We start from the raw sequence: 23,578 nt of genomic DNA, 5'->3' as shown, positions 1-23,578 counted from the left end.
ATGTGGGATACGTTCCACGTACCTCGCTGTCGCCCATCGTCTGACGCTCGTAGCGTGTACATATATACTTACATACTGACTCGGATCAGCCGCGTAGCCAGTAACTTGGGCGCAGGGCAAGGGCTATTCGTGTGTGGTGTAGCCAAGAACAACACACGACCACATTTGTCTTCCCAGTTCTCACAATTACCCGCCGCACCATGTACTTATTTTAAGGCTGAGTCGACCTATGAGAAACCCATGCCTGGTTCAGATGTTGTTGGCAGTGAGAGGGAATAGAACTCGCGAAACCGTTTTCGTGGTGCAGCGCGCCTGCCACGACCTCCGCTCCCCACACACACACAAAGATCCCCCGTGTAGGCTTTAGTAAACTATTAGAGGCAGTGCTGTTTGCGAGCACCTATGAAGACCGGCACGGCACACGAGGGGGTGGGGTGGTCAGCACCACTCTCGGCCGCCTTTGTCTCCCCAGTGGCAATGTGTACACATCGCAACATGTACTCATTTGAGAGTGAGTCAACCTCGAGAAGTACAGGACCGGTTCACATCATCGTCGCTGGTTTTGGCCGTTATTAGGAATCAAACTCGGGTCGCCAGGTTCGAAGCGCATCGCGCTACCCGCTCCGCTACTGCACCCCACATACACACAGACACACATACTCATGCATACACACAGACACACAGACACACATACTCATGCATACACACAGACACACATACTCAAGCAGACACACAGACACACATACTCATGCATACACACAGACACACATACTCATGCATACACACACAGACACACATACTCAAGCATACACACAGACACACATACTCATGCATACACACAGACACACATACTCATGCATACACACAGACACACATACTCATGCATACACACAGACACACATACTCGTGCATACACACAGACACACATACTCGTGCATACACACAGACACACATACTCGTGCATACACACAGACACACATACTCGTGCATACACACAGACACACATACTCGTGCATACACACAGACACACATACTCGTGCATACACACAGACACACATACTCGTGCATACACACAGACACACATACTCGTGCATACACACAGACACACATACTCGTGCATACACACAGACACACATACTCGTGCATACACACAGACACACATACTCGTGCATACACACAGACACACATACTCGTGCATACACACAGACACACATACACGTGCGTATTTTATCAGCAGCGACTGCTTATCCACTGCTGGATGAAGGCCTCCCCAAGTCGCCGAAATCTCGAACGTCCTGCAATGTACCGATCCACTGACACCCGAGCAGGAGACGATGTCATGGCTCCACGTCTCCGCAGTGGACGAGCGCCTTCCCCTCCGTTGGCTGCCACTCCGGCGTTAGCCTCGACCACCGGGAACCCTTTCTTCTGGCCGTCACGCATCCTGCCCAAGCCTCGCTCCCCTCTCGTACCGCGAATGAGATGTTCATCTCGACTTGCGCGCGCTCCTCTGCCTCGGCGTGAGTGCGGCACGCGCCTCTCCACGCTGCCTCGAGCACTCTCTCTCTCTCTAGATTTCATGCCGTTGGATTCCAGAGCTCCCACGGTCCATGTACCGGTTGCCGGTTGTGTGCACCGATCTCACGTTGTTGCCTTACCGCGATCAACCTCAAGTTGCCCCCCCCCACTCCCCCCGCCCCCCAAAGCGCTCTCGCTGCTCTCGTCTCTGTCGGTGCTTTGGTCCCGGTTCGCCTTCAACAACTCCCCGAGTCGCGTCTCCCCGAGTCGCGTCTCCCCGAGTCGCGTCTCCCCGAGTCGCGTCTCCCCGAGTCGCGTCTCCCCGAGTCGCGTCTCCCCGAGTCGCGTCTCCCCGAGTCGCGTCTCCCCGAGTCGCGTCTCCCCTTGGACAGGTGTCTGCAATCGTCGTTACCTTGAGCCCAACCTCGCCAGCCGCATTCGTGAAGTTTCTTCAACAATTTCCCCGCAGTTCATTCCCACCGCTTTGTAAGAAGCGCCGTGTCCCCTCGCACCTCCGCCGTGTCCCCTCGCGCCGCGATTCTCTCGGCGCGTGCCGCCCTCTGCCTTCTGTCTCTCCGAGGCCTCGTGGCCTGTGACTGACCCCCCCACCCCTTTCCCGTGTGCGTTCCATTGTTGGAAAATTGTTTCCAAAATGTTTATCGATAACTTTGTTATTGATGTTTGTGAGATGTTGTTGATGGCTGTGTCCATTTCCACCGAGTCTGCTCCCAAGGTTAGAGAACTGCGTGCGTGTTGGTGTTGTTGTTGTTGGTGTTTAGTTTGTTATCTTCCCCGCACCTCCGATTTCGGCACGACTGGCTACGTACGGTACGAAAGAAGCTCGATGTACATTGGTAATGAGTATTCATTGGTCTATTGCGTAACAAGATTTGTGGTAGAGAAACCTTTACCAAACCAAGCTCGTGACCCGTGATTGGTTGTTCTCTGCGTGTTCCGCTGTTCCGTTCATGAAGGATCTTGCTGAATAAGAAATGGGGGAAAAACAACATCAGGGAATGATGTCTTAATCATTCTTATCTCCAGCAAGGGAAATACGACTGACAGAAGGGATTGTATGCACATTGGCATCAAAGACAAAGATCCCCGTATAGCCTGAACAGATTTCTGGGGCAAGTGTTGTGAGCAAGCACCTATGAAAGGTGGCACGGCACACGAAGGAGTGGGTGGCCAACACCACGCCCAGCGGCCTTTGTCTCCCCAACGTTCACGTTCACACATCGCGCCAGGTATTAATTTAAAGCTGAGTCTACCTAGGGGAGGCCCAGGACCGGTACAGATAATCCGTCACTGGTGTTGGCCGTGAGCGGGAATCGCCGGGTTCGCAGCACAAGGCGCTAACCGCTACACTACCGCTCCCCACGTACACAGATCCTGACGCACACGCACACTGATTATCCCACATACACACAGATGGACAATTGACCTTAATTTAAACCCACATAGGAATAATACCTGCGGACACGCACGCGGACACGCACGCGGACACACACGCGGACACACACGGACCCACACGCGGACACACACGCGGACACACACGCACCCGCGCGGACACACACACGCGGACACACACACGCACACGGACCCACACACGCGGACGCACACACGCGGACGCACACGCGCCCGTGCGCGCGGTGTAATCTTCATCATCTGTGGCTGTGTCAATCGCGAGTCGAATTTGGACTCCGTGTGGCCCATTTGGACTTCCCGCGTCAAACGACTTCCCCTCTCCTCCAGTCAACTCGGCGTGACGGCGGCTTCCACGGATTCGCCACGAACGAACACCGCTTCGCGGGGAAATCGCGCACGCGGCACGGGGACGTTTCGGGCTCGGACCCTTGAGCAGGGGTAAATGGGTAGCCGCCTATGGGGCCAAGGTTAGTCGAGCAAGGTCGACGCTCACGATTCGCGCCTTCCACGAACGGGATGAGATGTCAACACGAAGTGCAAACCGCGAACAACAACGACAGAGACGACCCCATCACGACAGAGATTACCCCAACACGGCAGAGACGACACCATCACGACAAACAGAACCCATCACCACACCATCACAACAGATCCGACATCATGACAAGAGACGCAACCCAATCGCAAGAGACTCTGTCGCAGACTGACCCTGTGCCTCTCTCTCTCTCTCTGTGTGTGGCTACGAGAGAAGAGCCACACGCGCCCCGCTCCGCGCGGGGGCTTCCCTCTGCGTCCGAAGCGCAGCGAAGTCGCGCGCCCACAGCCCCCACGACCCCCACGGCCCCCACCCCGTCACTCCACTGCTGGATGGATGAGGAGTCACCCCACTCCGCGCGGGTCATGCGGGGGTTGATCGACGTGATATCACCACGACGGTCGGTTCGGGTTGGTTTGGTTGAAGGCGGGGGGAGCATAGCCGCTTGAGCGGAGTACAGTACAACGACCGCAGTGCAACGACCGCCTCTGCGGCGCTGCCATCGAGCCTCGCTGGACTCTGCGTGGCGCGGGATGTCGATTTCCTCCTCCTCCTCGATCCTCGTCGTCGCTCATCATTTACCCGCCTTATTAATTTACCGCAAGGGAATTATTAATATTATTATTAATATCTATTTTTTTTATCTTTGACCTGACTCTCGCCGTTTGCCCCGGGCCCTGTAATTGGTTAATTGACTTGGGTTTAATTGGCTGGCTTGGTTAAATGGCCCATGAGGCAGGTAATGAGCGCCAGGTGAGAGCGATAGAGCGGTGCAAAGACAAAAACCCACCCCCCTCCTGTCGGAGCAAGCGCTGTTAACGAGCATCACCAATGAAGGCACACGAGGGGGCGAGTGGCCAGCACCACGCCCGGCCGCCTTTGTCTCCCCAGTGCTGATATTTACACACTGCACCAGAGAGCGAGACGCGCACGCACACGGACGGAAACAACAACAACAACAGTCGCCACTCAGTGGCGGTGACGTCACCACGGCGCTTGTGCCAGACTAGGTCCACTTTGAGGCCGCGTAAAGTGTGATAGGCCCGCTGCTGGCAGGAAATCACGGGACAGATCCAGGTGCCATGGGTTGACTGAGATGACCGGCAGATGCATCACCCGTGCCCCCGAGACAGACAGCACGCACACACACGCAGGGATATACACAGTACACACACACAGGGAGAGACACAGTACACACACACACAAAGGGAGAGACACAATACACACACACACAGGGAGAGACACAGTACACACACACACAGGGAGAGACACAGTACACACACACAGGGAGAGACACAGTACACACACACAGGGAGAGACAGTACACACACACAGGGAGAGGCACAGTACATACACACACAGGGAGAGACACAGTACACACACAGGGAGAGACACAGTACCCACACACAGGGAGAGACACAGTACACACACAGGGAGAGACACAGTACACACACACACAGGGAGAAACACAGCACACACACACAGGGAGAGACACAGTACACACACACAGGGAGAGACACAGTACACACACACAGGGAGAGACACAGTACACACACACACAGGGAGAGACACAGTACACACACACACAGGGAGAGACACAGTACACACACACACACAGGGAGAAACACAGCACACACACACACAGGGAGAGACAGTACACACACACACAGGGAGAGACACAGTACACACACACACACACACAGGGAGAAACACAGCACACACACACACAGGGAGAGACACAGTACATACACACACAGGGAGAGACACAGTACACACACACAGGGAGAGACACAGTAAACACACACAGGGAGAGACACAGTACACACACACAGGGAGAGACACAGTACACACACACAGGGAGAGACAGTACACACACACACAGGGAGAAACACAGCACACGCGCTTCGTTTACGGCCGAATTTGTGGAAATCTCGCCACCTCATTGGCGTCAAGTCGGCGATGACGAACTTTTGTGAAGCCTGATGAGCACTGACAGCTACCCAACCACTCCACCACTTACTGACTCCACCACTTACTGACTCCACCACTTACTGACTCCACCACTTACTGACTCCACCACTTACTGACTCCACCACTTACTGACTCAACCACTTACTGACTCCACCACTTACTGACTCCACCACTTACTGACTCCACCACTTACTGACTCCACCACTTACTGACTCAACCACTCAATCACTCCGCCACCGATTCATCCACTCCACCACGCAGTAACGCAACCACGGGCCCACCGTGGGTCTCTCTGGTCCCCTTGTGACCGCGTGGAGTTTCTGGATCTGCCCGGACGACCGGGGCCTCGCCTGCCATTCCGCGTTGCACTCCCTCGTCACCCGCACCTGAAACCCACCTGCCCCTCACCTGCCCCTCACCTGCCCCTCACCTGCCCCTCACCTGCCCCTCACCTGCCCTTCACCTGCCCCTCACCTGCCCCTCACCTGAAACCCACCTGCCCCTCACCTGCCCCTCACGTAGCCACCGAAGTGTGCGTCATGGCTGCGAAGGCTACGCGCGGGTAACTGCGGAGCGTCTCCGCATCTCTTTACGGTTAAGTTTGGGTACCAGCAGACACTGTTCTGGTTTCTATTTGGTTACGGGTGGAGCTCGTGCCGATGACTAGTTGGTGAGTCTTGGTACCATGCGAGTGCTACGAATCCTCCCCTTGTCGCCACTGGTCCCTCGCGGGGTCTTCTGCGCCGCGTCTCCCCCTTCGCGACGCACGAGCCTCCCTGCCCCCTTCACCTCCCGCTCCTAATCCCCGCCCCCACCCGCCGATTATCACAAATAGTTTAATATTACTCGATACACAGGTGAAGAATCGGACAGGCTCCTCCTGTATATACTTCCAGAGTCCCGGTATGCACACGCGTGAAGGCGGTGGGGGGCGGGGCTGTGTGAGCGCGCATCTTCCATCCACCAACGCGGACAGCGCGAGCAGAGGTCTCCATCACCCCCACTGCATCTCCGAGGCGTGGAACACCTCATCTGATCTCGAGACGTGGAACACCTCGTCTGATCCCGTGAGATGATCAGATGTGGCGGTCGCAGACTCCAGGATTGTTTTCTACTCGTCTGAAGAGCCTCGGCACCATGGTCGGCCAGAACGTCGTTCGGTCACCACGTGCACAATGTAGTCAAGTCTTGCGACTTTCATATCAGGGCTCTACGATACATTCGACCACTATTTGTGTCGTGATACAGTGATATCTCGGTTCACGAACTTAATTCGTGAACTGACTCTGGTCGTGAACCGAATTGGTCGTGAACCGAGGCACATTTTCCCATAGGGTTCAATGTAAATCCGGTTAATCCGTTCTGACCTGTTTTTTTTGGTTTTTGAAGCACAAAAATATGAAACAAATGACAATACACATTACTGTAGTACTGTACAGTATAGTAATGTATAAAGAGAGAACACTAACCTTGCTTGAGATGACTTCTGGCATGGAGGAAGGCAGGTGGGAGGCGGGTGGGAGACAGTAAGCACTCAAACGGGTGAACTGTACAATACAGTAAGTACAGTATTGTACAGTACAGTAGTACCGTACAGTACTGTATGTGCTAAAAAGCACACCAAAAAGCAAAAAGTCACTGAAAGTGTCTTCACAGTACTCACAGTACTTCTTTCTGTGTCTCTGCTTCTCTCCACGATCTTCCTACAGGAAGTCACGACCACGTGACAGCCTGGAATTAGCATAAAAATGGCCGCGGCTCCTGTTCGTGAACCGAAGCGGAGTTCGTGAACCGGAGCAGATTGTTATGAACTTTTCTGTTCGTGAACCGAGTTGTTCGTGAACCGAAGCGTTCGTGAACCGAGGTATCACTGTATACTGTAGCTAACACGGCGGTGTGTTGCATAATATCGACAAGGCTCGATTATTGCAACTCACTCCTCTACAGGAGGTCTGGCAAAAACATGACCAAGTTGCAGGGTAAGCAACATTCTTTGGCACGTGTCGTGACGGGTACCCCAAGATCCGATCATGTCCGTCCAGTGCTCGCTGAGCTGCATCGGCTTCCGGTTGCCGAACGAATACTGTACACTATAAGGTCGGACTCATTACGCACAAAGTGCTTGCCACAGATGAACCACAATACCTTGCTGACCTCAAGGGGCATAAACCATCACGCAAACTCCCGTCTCTTCACAGCAGCGGCTTTTGCCTCGCCATTGAACAAATACGGTTACTGCATCGCGCACATTCGGATGCGCTTCAGCGGCGGCCTGGAACGCTCTTTATTCCGATATTAGGAAGCCACTGGAGCTATGCACTTTTAAATCGTCTAGATTGAAAACCCAATTCTTTAGAACTGCTTTGTGTTTCATTTGTTGTCCTTCCCCGCACCTCCGATGAGCACGGTTGGCTATATATGGTGCGAAAGAAGTTCAACATACATAGCTGGTCTGATCCCGAGACATGCAACACCTCGTCTGGGGGGGGGGGGGGTCTACGGTGTCATGCGACTCGTGCAGCGCTCGACTTGAGAGTCCACAGGGGAGTGCGACCGCACACCGAGCCACGCACACGTTGACAGAGTCCGGTATAAATATTTATTACAAACATTGCATTGATGCGGGACAGCAACGGGTGCACTCTGGGTCATGCTGGCGCTGCTTCCAACGGCGTGAGTGGTCGTGGTGGTGGTGGTGGCGGATGTCTTGGTTGCTGTGGCACTGATGGAGGTGGTTGCAGTGGTGGTTTTGGCTCTGCGGTGGTGGTGCTCGTGGCTGCGGCAATCGTGGTGATAGTGTTGGTGGTAGGGGAGCGGTGGCTCGGTGATTAGCACGCTGCGCTACAAACCCGGCGACCCGATTTCGATTTCTGCTCACGGCCAACACCAGTGACCATTATCTGAACCGGTTCTGGGGCTCGCCTAGCTCGACTCAGCTTCAAATGAGTACCTGGTGCGGTGTGTAAAAACATTGCCACGAGGGAGACAACGGCGGTCGGGCGTGGTGCTGGCCATCCACCCCCTCGTGTGCCGTGCCGGCCTTCATAGGTGCTCGCTAACAGCACTTGCCCCAACAGTCTGTTGACGCTATACGTGAGATCTTTGTCTTTGGTGGTGGTGGGGATTATGATGGTCGCAGCTGAAGGAGCCACGTGCTCAGCACCCGCACCCAGCCAGACAACGCCACCCCCCCCCCACCTCGTTCACCGCCACTCAGGTGAGCGCGTAGGTGAACTGGTTGGTGAACCTCTCGTGCTTTCCCCGGTCCAGCTTCGACATCGCAGCTGAGACTCGCTTCACCGAGGCTCTGGGGAGACACGGGATAAGGGGCGGGGTAGGCAGGGGAGGGGACGCGGGGGGGGCGGCGTGAGACGGCGCAGAGGGGGGGGGATCTGGTGGTGGTTCCGCTGGTTGGTAGTGCTGATGCCAGCGCTGCTGCCCGTGTCGGTAGAGCTGATGCCGCTGGCGGTGGTGGCGCTGGTTCGGTTAATCGTGTTGCTCCAAGTGTGCGGGGGATGATGCTGGCAGTTTGCGTGGTCATGCTTATGTGCTGATGGTGGTGATGGTAGTGTGGGTGGTATTGGTCGGGGCGATGGTAGTTCACGTGGTAGTATGGGCAGTTGGTGCTGGCGGTGCCGGCGGTACTGGTAGTGGTGATGGTAGTTCACGTGGTAGTGCGTGCGGTTGTTGCAGTGGTCACGGCGCGAGAGAGGCGCGGCGTGTCGCGCGGTAATTATTCCCCGCCGAGCGTCAAGGTCGTGCGAAATTACAATAGCCCGGGGCAGAGACAATTGAACAGAACTGCGGGCAACAGATAGGGAAGACGTAAGATGTGATTTTTTTTCAAGGACAGAAATGGTCACATTGAGAGGCGCGCAAGCAAAAAAAAGCCAAAAAGGGATCGATAGTCCGAATCCGCACAGCTCACGGCGCCGCTGATAAAAACCTGCGGAGGCTCCACCCGGGGCCTCGCAGAGTCGAGCGGCGAGGTCTCCGCTCCCCTGCGCGCCGCATCGATTCACGATTCACCCCCCCCCCCCCGCTCGTCTTTGTCTTTCCCAAGCGAAGAGCTGGGAGAGTAGGCAGGGTGAGCGGGAGATTCGGAGCAACCCATCTCCGTGTTGGCAGTCGAGACTCCGCACAGTCCAGACCCAGCTCCCCATTTCCCGCACGTCCCGCCCCTTCCCACTCTTCCTCGCGTCCCTCTTTCCAGCTCCCTCAATTCCCCCTCCGGTTTTTCCCTTCACGTCTCTCTCCTCCAACTCTCCCTCCCCTTCTCTCCCTTCCTCCGCCTTCCCAGACGATTCCCTCCGTGCCCCCCTCCCGCCGCTCCTCCCCACCTCCCCGCCGTTCCTCGTCCACCGCTAGCTCCTCCGTCGTTGCGCCGAGCGCAGGCTTCCCGAGCGGACGACGAGGATGGCGACGACGGCGTGGATGGGGTGGCCCCCACAGTAAAATTCCGTGGAGGGGGTCTGGACACCCCCCCCCCCCCCGCTCCACCTCCCTATCCCACCCCAATCCCCCCACGCTCGCCCTTCCTTCCCCGCGCCGCGGCTCCACGAGGCCGCTCCCCCCGCTCGCCGCCGCCTCCATCTGATAAGGGTAATGACAGCCGCGGCCGGTTCAATACGCGCCAAGGGCCACTGCCTCGCCGATCAATGTTGGCCCCGCGCGGGGCATACGAGATTGGCCCCGCTGCCGCCGCCGCCGCTGCCCTCGGCCTCGGGCCCTCGCCGGGACGCGGGGCCCCGTCGCCGCGGGCCGCCCTTGGCTCCGTCCCCGCGCGTCCGCGCGTCGCGGGCATCCGCAGACACCCCCCCGCCCGCCTCACCACAAAACGCTGCGCCCCGCCCCCAATCCCTCCCTACCTGCGGAAGTGGACCCCGGCCAGAGTGGCCCAGCATTGAGAGCAACGCAGCTCGAGCGTGCGGAGCCTGCTGCCGGCAAGCGGCCCCTCCGTGACGCGGGGGCCTCGTGGAAGGGGCCGAGGCCCCGCGTCCGCCGGGGCCGTCGAGTTCGCGGCGAGCGACTCGCGGCAGCGACGGACCACGTGACGTGGGAAATGTGCGGCGCTCGTCCGGCGGTTCCCGCTCGGGATCTGTGTCCGCGCTGTCAGACCGCGAGCGTGACGCTTCGGTCGTGAGGAACGCAAACAAACGAAACGTCCCATCGTGGCGCTCGTGTCGCCGCTGTGACGCCGTCATCGCACGTTTACACGTTGATACGCGGAGAGCCTGACCGCGATTCTAAAGGCTGTTCCAGGAACCACCGAAATTCGCAGGACACAGTGGCCCGGGTGTCCGTCCAAGAGAGGATTTAGATTCGTGTCGCGTCATCCGGCCGGGTGCTGGCTGCGACGACGAGGTTCTGGTGGCACCAATGTCATTGACCACGATGACCCCTGGACTTGACCTTAAGCGACGCCATCAATAACGTAGCAAGGTTGGCATGATCCCTGTGCAAGAAGTGAATTGAGGGGGGCCCACCCCCTTTTAAATTTCCCTCCCTCCTTCTAGCCCGGCACTGGGGCCCCACCGGCCCCGGAGGCACCGGTGCAGTTGCACAGCCTGCGCACTCGGCAGCTTCGTCCCCCCGGTGACCGGCGATGCGAGAACGTCGCTGCCCTCACCGCCGCCGTCGGCAGGGAGACGCAGACCGCAGGTTCGCAGACATCGCCCAGCTCTTTGGCTCCAATGTCAGTTGGGACGTTCCGGCTCCCGTTGGGTGGGTCTCCCTGATTGGAGTCGCCTGCACCCCCCCCCCCTCTCAGCTATGGCCCCCTACCTACAAGGATCCCCTTGACCGAATCCCCTTTGCGCCTCGCTGGCACAGCACCACGACCGCGCTCCCCCTCCCGTAGCAGATTCGGTGGTGTGCGCCGCGGTGATTGACGGTGGGGAGTAGGGGGGGGGGGGTGTTGAGCTCGCGCTCTCCCTGCTCCCCCCCACCGGGGGTTTGTTTAGAAATCGTTGGCCACGGCAGGGGGCAGGGGGCAGGATGCCGTAAGCGAGCGGGAACGCGCGGGAACAACGCGGACAAGAGGAGCATGCCGTCGGTGCCACCACGCGGACAGCAAGCGCCCCCGTGGGTGGCGGTGCTGGTGGTGCATGGTGGTGGTGAGTGGTGGTGGTGGTGCGTGGTACTGGTGCTGGTGCGTGGTGGTGGTGGTGCGTGGTGGTGCATGGTGGTGGTGCATGGTGGTGGTACATGGTGGTGCGTGGTGGTGCATGGTGGTGGTGCATGGTGGTGGTGCATGGTGGTGGTGCGTGGTGGTGCATGGTGGTGGTGCATGGTGGTGTTGCATGGTGGTTTCATGGTGAGGCGTGGTGGTGGTGGTGCGTGGTGGTGGTTTCATGGTGGTGGTGCGTGGTGGGGAGCGGTAACACAGTGGTTAGTTCGTTCCGCCACCAACCCGGTGTGATCCGAGTTCGATTCCTGCTCACGACCAAAAAGAGTGGCGAATATTTGAAACGGTCGTGCGCCTCGCATAGGTTGACTCAGCCCCAAATGAGGACTTGGTGCGGTGTGCAAACATCAGCACTGGGGAGGCGAAAGCCGGCCTGGCGTAGTTTTGGCCACCCACCCCCTCGCGCAGCGGCCTTAGTAGGTGATACTTGCTAACGAACACCACTTGCCCCGATAGCCTGTTAACAGCTACCCAGGGGGTCTTTCTCTTTGTACAAGGGTGGTGTATACAGGTGGTGCTGTACAGCCGATGTAAAGATGTCGCGAGTGCTGTGTCTGCTTGGTTGAGTCGTATACACCGGTGGCATTTGTACATTATTGTATGTGTTTGTTTATTTGTGTTATATGTTATCATATGTCACTGTGTGTTATTGGGTGACCATGCCCATGAGGACGCCCTCCCTCCCAGGGGGATGCATCGATGCGTCCGTCATGACGACATACCTAGGTGCCTGCGCGGTGTCGGACGGATCGAGTGTCCGTGTACGGACATGGGGAGCGTGGGACATGGTAGTGTCTTTGTGTTCTCAATGCGCTACGAACCCAGTGACCCGAGTTTGATTCCTGTTCATGGCCAACATCTGTGATGATTATCTGAACCGGTCCTGAGCCTCCTGGTGCGGTGTGTGAGCATCGCCACTAGGGAGGTAAAGGAGGCCAGACGTGGTGCTGGCCACCCACCCCCTTGAGCGCCGTGCCGGCCTTCGTAGGTGCTCGCTAACAACACTTGCCCCAACATTCTGTTAGGCTAAACGGGGAACTTTGTCTTTGGTGATGTGGTGGTGGTGGGTGTGTTGATGACGTGGTGGTGTGTGTGGTGACGTGGTGGTGTGTGTGGTGACGTGGTGGTGTGTGTGGTGACGTGGTGGTGTTGTGGTGGTGTGTGTTTGGTGGTGTATGTGGTGACGTGGTGGTGGGGTGAGTGTGGTGGTGACGCAATGGTGTTAGTGGTGGTGTGTGTGTAATGTGGAGACACGGACCTGTTGAACACCTTCCTCTCCAGGCGACTGCGCGCCGTGTTGTTGAGCTGCTTGACGTCCGTCAGGTTTGGATATTTCTTGCCCTTGCCCTTTCCCTTGCCCTTGCCCCTCTCGGGTCGCGACGAGCCCAGTTCCAGTCCCGTGGCCGCCTCGATGTCTCTCATCAGCTCCGCGTCCCTCCACCCTGCGCCACGTTCACACCCAGGGGTGCAGGGGGTGGGTTGGGGGGAGGGAAGAGAGGCGGGGGCTGCGTGATTGCGTGCAAACGGGCGCCTCCAAGTGCACATTTTCACTTATTAGCACCGCCCTAGCGTCGACAGCACCACGGCACCCCCCCATCCACCCTCCTCTCAACCCCACGCCCCCCCCCCCACCACCCCCCCCCACCACCCCCCCACCACTTCACACGCACCCCCCCACCACTTCACACGCACCCACACCCGACACAGCGGGCGTACGGCTCGGCCAAATTGATAACAAAACAGAAATAAAATAATAAGAGAGAACCCGAAATGAAATTTCCTGTGGGCGAACGGAGGCGCGGGGGCCGCGCGGGGCGGCGACCCCCACGTCCCGCTTTAAATTGCCCGTAAAGCGGGGGGCATTAGGAGCGGTTTTGCTGAAAACACATTGGGAGTTACGGGAGCCAGAGTTCTAACGATCGCACGATTTCTCACTAACGCCTCTCTAAACGCGCGGAGATCCGTGAACACGGCACGCCCGCCCCCTCGCCCGCCTGCCCGCCGCCCCTCCCCGTCCCTCCCCCTCCCGAACCGTAATTACGCGAGCCTGGACTGGGGACTCCGTCGTTGCCGCCGCCGCCGCTAACAGGCCCGGGGATTTTTGTGCTGATCGATCTCCACAAAAGCCGACACGACTTAACCCCTTTGCGCGCCCTCAGTGGGGTCCCACGGAGCGCTGCGACCGACGCCTGGCAGTAGCGAAATCGGCGAAGTCTTGCGCCAAACAGCAAAACGTGCAAAATGAGAAATGTAAAAAAGAACGCGCGGGCGGGGGAACGAAACGTTTCGGTGGGCGACCCGGCGCAGCGCCGTCCTGCGGCCCAGACGGCGCTCCTGGGGGCGATGAGGGCCGAGGGGACACGCGGGCGCGGGACGGCAGCGCCGGCCGTGAGACAGTTAAAGAGGATTGGGCGAAGGAGCAATCCCCCTTCTCATTACCGGCCGCGCAAAGCCCCGGCTTTCACACCGCCAGGAAATCAATACCCACCCGCCCGGATTCATTTCACAACCGAGTGGGCAGTTAGCGCGTCCAAACGGGGATGGGACGCCAGCCACCCCCACCCCTCGCGCCGCTCAGCCGCCCGCAACGCGGCGGTGCTGCCCCCTGGTGCCGCCCCCAGACGCCGACGGCAAATGGAACGATCGGGCGGTCGCGGCGTCGAGCGCTCGGATGCCGTGAGGCGCGCTCCGCGAGTGAGCGTCCGGGGCTTCATTCTGTCTGCGTCGGTGACCTGGAAAGCATCTCGGCCCGGCACGTACCTGGCCGCTCGGCCTCTTCCCGCTGCCTCCGTTCCCGCTCCAGCCGCGCCGCGTCCTCAGCACTCGCCGGGACACCCTGCTCGTCGCGCGGAACGATCTTCCCGTGGAACGGGCACTGGGGAGGCGGGGGGGGGATACGAGTATTTATTTGTAGCCAAGTCACCCTTGCGTAAGGGGCAAATTATGTTTTGTGCATCTCCTGGTCAAATACAGGATACTGACAGGATGGGGGGAGGCATGTGAAGAGTCATGGTGGGGGTGGGGGGCCCGCGCCCGCGGGGAGGACTCCGAACACGACACACAAACGTCACTTCTTTTGTCAATACACACCCAGACTGCTATTTGACACGGACTGTGAATAAGAAGTCCATCTGACCACAGTGACCTGGCACCCAGGCTGGCGCAAGGGTGCTGGCAACGACGTCGCATTTGAATGAATGCAGCGTACGGCCATCACGGAGCGTGCACGCTGCATGCTTCATCACGGTTGGGGCGGGGGGGTCGAGGGGGGCACCTTATGTCGGTCAGCCCGCTCGCACAGCCGCCCGTCAGGTAGCGGAGCGCGGCACGTGCGGGGGGCAGCTGCTCTGCTGGTGCCAGGGCCTCCAGGCGCCAGCCCACGGGACGGCCCAGGCCTTGCTTCCTGGGGAGACTCGGGCTCCAGGCCTGGTGATCGTGCCCAGCACGGGAGAAGCATTAGCAGAGCCACACGCCACTCTCCGTCACCACAATGCCACTCAATTTTGTTATCTTCTGTTATTTCATCACAATTTGTGCCTTCGGCATCATGAGACGAACTTACCATTCGGATCTCTCACAGCCGTGCGATTCTTCCTATTAGAGATTCTTCCTATTAGCGATTCTTCCTATTAGAGATTCTTCCTATTAGCGATTCTTCCTATTAGAGATTCTTCCTATTAGCGATTCTTCCTATTAGAGATTCTTCCTATTAGCGATTCTTCCTATTAGAGATTCTTCCTATTAGCGATTCTTCCTATTAGAGAGCGGCTCGCGGAAGCTGATATCGCAGAGCTACCTCCGAGATCCCTTCCAATGACCCCGGCTCCATGCAGCAGAGCACAGCCGGGCACGACACGACTTTTCTATAAAATGCACTGAGCAGATCGCACAGCCCGTGCCGTTCTCACACCCCCCCAACACCAGCCCGGCCGTGGAAACGGCGGCCGTGCAGCTCCACCACCGCCCCACTGCCTCGTTACGGTGCCGTGCGTGGAGCTGCCTCCGCCTCGCTCGCTCGTCACCGCCCGTTGACGCGAGGCGCCTAACGGCCGCCGCCCGATCAATGCGGCGCACTAATGCCCGTCGATAAGCACCGATCTGGGCGCTGCGCAATCTGCGGGCATTTGACGAAGAGCGGGATCCGTAAAGCTTAACCGTCCGTTTTATTTGCTATGGAAATGCAGCCGCTTGAAAAGTACAGTGCCCAAGAAACGATGGCGGTGACAGCGACTGTGCCGAGTGCCAGCGAAACCCAGACCCCCGTGTTGCTCCAGCAGCAATCGGGGCTCTGCCAAGACCCGACTTGGTGGTGGTGGCGGTAGTGTTACTTGGGTGGATATCTTGTTGTGGTGGTGTCATGTGCTGGTGTGTGTGTGTGGCACGTGGTGGTGGTGGTAGCGGTGCTACTTGGTGGGTGGAGGTGTTGTTGTGCAGTGGTGGTGGTTGACGTAGCCAAGTGGTGATTTCACCAAACTTTGGAGTCAGCACTGTCTCCAGGTCATGGTAGCGTCAGCTGATGGTGTTACGTGGTGGTCGTAGTAATAATAATTAATTATCCTGCAGAGCCACACTGAGGAACAGGACTCTTTTTCAGGAGGGTCCTACTACTGCTACATTGGGTTTTTATTTTAAGATGTTTTGAGCCAATTAATGGTGAGATGTGTTGAATATATACGTGGGAGGAAACCGGAGCACTCGAAGAAAACAACACACATAAGGAGGCAACGCTCTATGGAAACAGATGTTAGTCCACTTGCTGTCCTGGCTTCTCCTGGCGAGCCAGGGTATAGCACCTCCTCGACATCCACAGGGAGTTTCACAACATCTGTGCAATCCACCAACCCTCGCTGCCTCCACAGTGCTGGATCAGAGCTGCCACGTGCAGCGTAGCCACCACTGCCACATAGTGGTGATATCACATGGTGGTGTCATATGGCATTGGTGCTGGAGTCACATGGTGGTGATGGTTGAGTCACGTGGTGGTGGAGGTGGTGGAGTCACATGAGAGTGGTGGTGGTGGTGTTGTCATGTGTTGGTGGAGGTGGAGTCACGTAATAATGGGGGTGGAGTCACGTGATGGTGGGGGTGGCGTCACGTGGTGGTGGTGAAGTTACGTGGTGGTGATGGTGGTGAAGTCACGTGGTGGTCGTGGTGGAGTAACGTGGTGGTGGTGGTGGAGTCACGTAGTGGTGGTGGAGTCACGAGGTGGTGTGGTTGTATGGGTCTCCGCACTCACCGTACTCTGCGCGCCGGTGCTCTGGGATGTGTGGTTCATAGCCATCCTTCTCCGGAACCTCCTCAAACTCTGAGTCAGACTCCTCTATCTGTCAAATCCCGACAAACGAGAGTGTGGAGGTCAGCGGTGATGAACCCAATGTTGCCCTTCCTCCCTCTCTCTTCATCACTACCAAATCAGCCGGCAGGCGTCTCGTTATATTTCGCGTGGTCAGTCGACGACGGTGTGCGGATCTTCATGTGTGGCCTACCAAAGGTTATCGTCCATGGGCAAAAGAAGACTTAGAGGTGGGAAATACCGAGTGTCAACTCCGGTTTTCCCTACACGTATTTTGCTCCTCTAAATTGCCACGTGATAAGCCACTTCCTTGAGTTAACATTTGTGTTAGCCCGGCCGCTTCTGTAAAATAGCTATATAGCTCAGTGGGCCTTACCTAGTAATATAAAAAATATTTAGTTTAGTAGTTCTGTGTATGGCCAATAAAAGTGGACGATGTGACTACATGCTTATTAATGAGGTTGTTTGCATCATCAGTTGGTACCAACAATTCAAATATTGGGCCTGGGCCCATGGACTCGGATTTTAGAGGCCAATTTGCCTTGGAAAAGGAGAAATGTTCTTCACCCCTGATCCCAACCCTAAAGCCACGTCCATTCTACGGACACCACCAGGTGCGGCACTGCCACCTGCTGGTTCCCAGTGGCCGGACGTGGCGGCTGCGCGATAGCGGGGCCGCGAGGGCCGCGAGGGCCGCGAGGGCCGCGAGGGCCGCGAGGGCCGCGAGGGCCGCGAGGGCCGCGAGGGCCGCGAGGGCCGCGAGGGCCGCGAGGGCCGCGAGGGCCGCGAGGGCCGCGAGGGCCGCGAGGGCCGCGAGGGCCGCGAGGGCCGCGAGGGCCGCAAGGGCCACAAGGCCGTGGGGGCTGTTAGGGCCGCGAGGCCGTGGGGGCTGCGAGGTCGTGGGGGCCGTGCGGTCGTACCGGCGAATGCTGTGCCCGGCTCGCTCGGTAGTGGATGTTCATCTCCTCGTGTTTCTTCACGGTGGCCTCCAGTGCCATCTTGATGTCTATGGCCCGCTTGAGGGAAGCGTCGTTCATGCCGGCCCGGGTGAAGGCCTTAGGTACACCGCGCCACCGTGGTCACCATGACGCTCGGCCCTTGCACCGTGGTACACTGTGCCAATAGTATGCGTGTCGACCTACGTGCATGCGTGTGCATCATGCCTGTGGCCTTAAAGTGCACACAGCCTGACACAAGCGCCATGGTGACATCACCGCCACTTAGTGGCGAATGGTGGTTGTTGTTGTGCACGTGCGTGCGTGGTGGGATGGATAAGCGTGTGCGAGTGGTCATGTAGTGGTTAGCCCGCTCACTCTCAACCCACTCAACATCAATTCCGAATATCTTAATTGGTCCTGGACCTGCTCGAGGTCAATTCAGCCTTAAATGAGTACCTGCTATAGCGTGTAAGCATCACCACTCGGGAGACAAAGGCAGCCAGGCGTTGTACTGGTCACGGTGGCATAGGTGTTTGCTAGCAGCCTTTGCCACAACAGCTTGTTTAGGCTAGATGGGGGACTTTATTTTGTCTGTGGGCACCACGATGGTGAGATGTTAACTACCTCGCCTCGTATGTAGGAGCATTTAGAATCTACATCACACGTTTAAAGAGTATTTGAACGCTATAAATTTCCACATGACGAGCCACTTTGTTGAAGAAAGAAAAAAATGTGAACCTGCAGCCAGGCCTGCACGCGGGGCAGGTGCCGCGTCTGGATGAGGCCAAGCTGGTCGCGCAGAGTCGTGAGCACCGCACTGTTGTCCTCATCCTCCTGCACGACCACCACTGGGAGGACAAAGCAAGCCTCGTGTCACCAACACCACCACCACCGCCAATCACAACCAGCATCAACGCCAGCATCACCACGACAATCAACAACGTCAGCAGCTGCACAACCACCCCCACCAGCGCCCCCACCTCCACCATCACCTCCACAACTGCCTGCGCCAGCACCATCACCCCCACCATCACCTCCACAACCACCTCCACTAGCAACATCACCAGCACCACCACCTCCACGTCTACCCCGACAAGCACCATCACCACCACCATCACAACCACCCAACCAGCGGCAGCAGCAGGTCGGTGCCCATGCCTGAGCTGAGCACCTGGAGGGATCTCGAGCGTGAGGCTGTAGCTGTGGGAGATCAGACCGTGGTCCCTCATGAACGTGTGCCCCTGCTCCTCCTTGCCCGAACCTCCTCCTGCGGCCTCTCCTCCCTCACCGCTGTCTTCATCGTCATCATCGTCGTCCTCATCCTCATCGTCCTCGTCTGGATCACTCACTGACCACAAAGCACACGGAGCTCTTAACACCAACGCCACCCCTGACCACCCTTTCCCTGGGAGCCTCCGACAGCCAGCTCACCTCCCTGGGTGACCACGACCCCAGAGCCCCACTCACACAAGGGAGGAGGAGCGGAAGCATCATCCGTGCCGCAGCCTGGTTGCTGGTGACTCCGTGGAGTGCCCGAGGAGCCCTCTTCGTCGCGGGCTGCCGCGCTGGCACCGCCGAGGCTCGGGTTCCATTGGAGATGATCTCCGTTGCTGAAACGAAAAGGGCAAATTTTTACGGCACTCGTTTCAAGAGGGCGACTCCACGCGTCGCTCCCGCGTGTGGCCGAGTATCCCCCCCCCAACTCTGCCCGCGAGGCCGTGTGTGAATCTCACTTGAGGGCAGCTGGGGATCCACCGCCCCCCGCCGAGCCGGCGTCGCTGGTAAAGACGTCAAACTCCCCCAGGGAGGGTAGCAGCAGCTGGAAACAGGACTCGGCCTGCGTGAGGCAGTCCTGCAGCTCGCCGACCGTCTCTGCACACGCAACACGGGCAGGCCGCAGACTCGCGTTAATCGCAAGCCCAGCACCAGCTCAAGCACATGTACATCACAGCCACGACTCACCACACACCGCCATGTCCTCAACTACCGGCCCACTGCGGCATCACCGCCATCGTGATATGGCCTCAAACACTGGCACAGCATCGGCCAAACTACCCGCAAGGAACCACATCAACCACCCACACACCATAGTCCCCGTCACCCACTCCGACGTAAACCCCCAGATTACAGATGCCTCACCCTCCATCTCGGCGGCCGCCTTGCGCGCCTTCTCCTTGTTCAGGGTATCCTGCCGCCTCTGCTGCTCGGCCTCCCTCTGCCTCTGGGCCAGCGAGCGCGCCTGCACGTCCTGGAAGTCGACCTGTGGGGGGGGAGCGTGAAGGCAAGGAGAATTTGCGTCGGCGGGGCCAGACGGCGGCCGTCACCACGACCACGCCACGAGCAGGCCGGTAACATAGTGGTCGCCACGAAGATTTTGGAGGCCCTGGTGCAAAATGCCTGATGAGGCCCCCCTCTGCCTTTTCTGAGGCCTCCTGGGATCCAAGGTCCGGAAAAAACCGTCCCAAATTCCACCCCCCCATCAACCCCTCTGTGACCATGGGTGGCCCCATCTCATTGTCCACACTGTACATAGAATGAAACCAGAATACTTTTGTTGAAGGTGTCGTGAACTATGAACAGTAATTAATGTGAAATGTGGGAGTAAAATCATTCAAAAGCGAAGCGCTTCAATAAAATATAGAATCGCTGCCAACGTGCGCAATGTTAACCCAAACGTGCACACATGTGCGTGCGTACATGTGTGTACGACTAATATGCATTTGTGCCTGTGTCATGGCAAGCGGTTGTGCATGTGTGTGTATGTGTCAGTGGTGTATGATCTTCCACGGAGCTCATGGTCCACCCTAAACCAAATCCACTGCAAAAACCATGGCAGTAGAAGCGGATACCTGATGCACAAATGGGAAACTCTCCAGTGTACAACGTACGACACAATTCCTGATCCACGAATACAAAGGAGACATTGCAGCGATACACTCTGCTGCTCCTGACGCGGTTATCTGGCTTGACCACCTGAATGTGAAACTGGAGTTGCCCTGCGTCTACATCAGCAGCTATACCAAAGAAGAAGTGGTGTGGGACAAACCAGTGGTGGTTCCGAGAAGTTTTCTAAATCAGGACGGTAAGGGTCTTGAGTCGCTATAACTCCTTGCCTCTACAACTCCATACTCGTGATGGCAGGTGCCGGTGCCGCTGCCAATCAAACGCAGTAAAATCCAATAACATGTTTGAGTTGCTTATTTTTGAGCTGGGTTAATTGTTGCACATTTCTTTGATAGGGGGAAAGGGGGGGTTCAGTGTAAAATGCCCAGGGATGCTCAGCACAACAAACGTGATTGCATTATTGTTATCATTCTTGCATCCATGCTATTGCCCCATTTGCCACGCCCATCATCCAGCCGTGCCCCCAACTCCCCACCTTCCGGGCGTGCTTCAGGAAGTGGTATCCCAGCGCCAGCTTGCGGTAGTCCTGCCCGTAGCGCTCGTGCCAGGCATGCACCGTGCGCAGCGCCAGGCCGCGCAGGCGGTGCGCCGCGGCCGACGGCGGCGGCAGCGGCCGCTCGGGGTCCGTCTCGGCCGTGAGCTCGAGCACCAGCTGCAAGTCGGAGAGCAGCGCCAGGCGAAAGGCGTGCGAACGCGAGAAGAGCTCGTCTGCCACGAGCAGCGCCGCCAGACGCACCTCCGAGTGCTCCTGCCTCAGCTGCGTGAGCAGCAGCTGGTAGGCGTGCTGGACGTACGCATCCGACTGCCTGCAGGCCACGGGCACGGCACGGGAGGTTCGGTTATACTGTACCCATTTTCCACCGGCACATCCGAGCTGAGATGAGGCTGCGCTGGTGAAACCTCGCGGTATGGGTGGTTTTCCACCGGCTATTTTGTTGTGCTGAGCCGGAATTGAACCTCGCCACGCTGGCTTTCCGAGACATTTAAATCTGACTCGGGGCTAAAGATGCACTCAGCGTGTGTGACATCGGCAGCTCGACTTCTACAGTGGAAAAACAACTTAGTGCCTCCTGAGCTACGCTGGGCTGGCTCGGTATGGCCCCTGGCGCGGCTCGGTCGCACAGTGGAAAACAGGTGTTGCTGCGGACACAAGGCTGTCTCAAAGTGTTCCCACAGCAATCAGGACTGGCAATCTCAACATGAAGCACCTGAAGCACAAGGCGGCAGTAGAAAACGTTGATGGCTCTACTAAACTGACGATTCCTAACGAGGTGAACACCAATGTATGCAGTTTTATCATTGTCCTCCTGCTATGTTGAGTTGGCAGCCGAAAACAAGGCCGTGTGCTTACACATGCAGTGTGGCGGTGTCACGTGACTCGCAAGGCACGATGGGTATCCTGTTCCTATTGTTACAAACGCACCATTCTATCTAGAAATCACCCTCTGCGTCTATTCTGTTGTTTTACTCTGGTTGCGAGTTGCTTGCTGGTGAGCTGCTGCCCGGCTGGTGTAAAGTGTGACGGTGTCTTGATGACTAGGGTGTTGTCACAGCAATGTCTGTCGTTTGTCGGTGTGCTGTGGGGAGTTGAGACGCGATCTGGCGTGTCGGCGTGCCGGTGTGCCTGGAAGGCCCCACTTGCAGATCTTCTTGAGCTCCTTCATCCCGGCTGGATCGAGGCGCTCTCCTCCGGCCGTGGTGAGCTCCTCCAGCAGCTGAGAGAGGCGCTCACACGCGGCCAGCTCCATGTCTGTCCCGCGTCCTCGCCTGCTCAGAATCACCACAATGCGAGCATGATGGTACAAAGCCACTGCTGGATGAGGGCCTCCCCACGATCCGCACGGCATGAGGAACTGCTGACGTTACGCTGATCGGTGTACATTTCTCAAGGCGGGGGGCATAGAAGTGCAGTGCAACTGATTCCACGGCACTGCCCTCTGCTGGCCACAACCTACCCGCGCAGCCTATAGCACCTGGCCGTGTATGGCGAGTGAGCACCAAGCCTTAGTCTGCTGGGCTCCTGGGATCTGACGAAATCGGGCGATGTCCGAGCGATTTGGCCATGAACGATGACTCAAATGACCGGCATGATCACCAATCCGTGTGCGGTCATCAACAAAGCCAGCTGTGGAAAACGTCAAACATGACAGCCCGGTCACTCTCCGATTGGTGAGACCAGGGGGGGGGGCTATTCCATCGCCCCCCGCTCCCCACCTACCAGCACGAACGTATCCCCACTGGGTACCCCCTGAGCCTACGGTGGTCACCAGCCCGTGGTATCTGTGCGATAGGCGAGAAGACCCCCCCCACTCCTCTCCAGTATAAAAGCGCAGCGCGCCAGGACCTCGGCTCACCCGGTGATGTTTCTCGCAGAGAGGGCCCCTTAAGGGATGCAGACGGCGACCGCTTGGAGATGCGGCCCGGTAAGAGCCGCGCTCCCTGCCCGCGGTGCCCGTGGCCGTCTCCGGGTCCGTCTTCCGTCCGCGGGACGCGTCCTGCTACCCCCCCCCACGGCCCCGCCGGGTGCCCATCCTCCTGCCGCTGTCACGACTCCGTCACGGTGACCTGGAAGCAGTTTCGCTCCGCCTGCAGGACGAGGCTCGGGCCCCTAGAGGGCACGAGAGCGCGGCGCTGGCCAACTCGCGAGGCCGTGAAAATCGAGATGCGAATCTCAGGAGTCGCCAGATGTCGCCAGAGCCTCTGTAGTCAAACGTGTGGCGGAGATCCAGCCAGCCCTCCTAGCTTGGCCAGTCCTCCTCCTTTAGGACACTGGTGGTTTAACCATCAACAGCATCAGAACATCA

At 57.9% G+C, this 23,578-nt stretch overlaps 1 protein-coding gene across 1 annotated transcript; it reads right to left on the bottom strand.

The window, feature by feature from the left end:
- Positions 1-8,043: 8,043 nt before the first annotated feature.
- On the bottom strand, positions 8,044-23,334 carry UVSSA (UV stimulated scaffold protein A). Its single transcript, XM_078861281.1, has 14 exons — positions 23,129-23,334; positions 22,413-22,541; positions 21,250-21,580; positions 20,010-20,130; positions 19,604-19,742; positions 19,338-19,480; positions 19,042-19,218; positions 18,609-18,718; positions 17,853-17,987; positions 16,876-16,963; positions 14,914-15,065; positions 14,400-14,514; positions 12,898-13,081; positions 8,044-8,759 (listed from the first exon to the last, which is right to left on the bottom strand). The coding sequence occupies exons 2-14, from the start codon at positions 22,520-22,522 to the stop codon at positions 8,666-8,668; spliced, it is 1,899 nt and encodes a 632-aa protein (XP_078717407.1). The 5' UTR covers positions 22,523-22,541; positions 23,129-23,334; the 3' UTR covers positions 8,044-8,665.
- Between the last annotated feature and the right edge of the window lie 244 nt (positions 23,335-23,578).

This window comes from Lampetra fluviatilis, chromosome 12 (assembly GCF_964198595.1).
Source record: "Lampetra fluviatilis chromosome 12, kcLamFluv1.1, whole genome shotgun sequence".
In the NCBI taxonomy this organism is placed as follows: domain Eukaryota; kingdom Metazoa; phylum Chordata; class Hyperoartia; order Petromyzontiformes; family Petromyzontidae; genus Lampetra; species Lampetra fluviatilis.
This window is presented reverse-complemented; position numbering and strand designations above follow the sequence as displayed.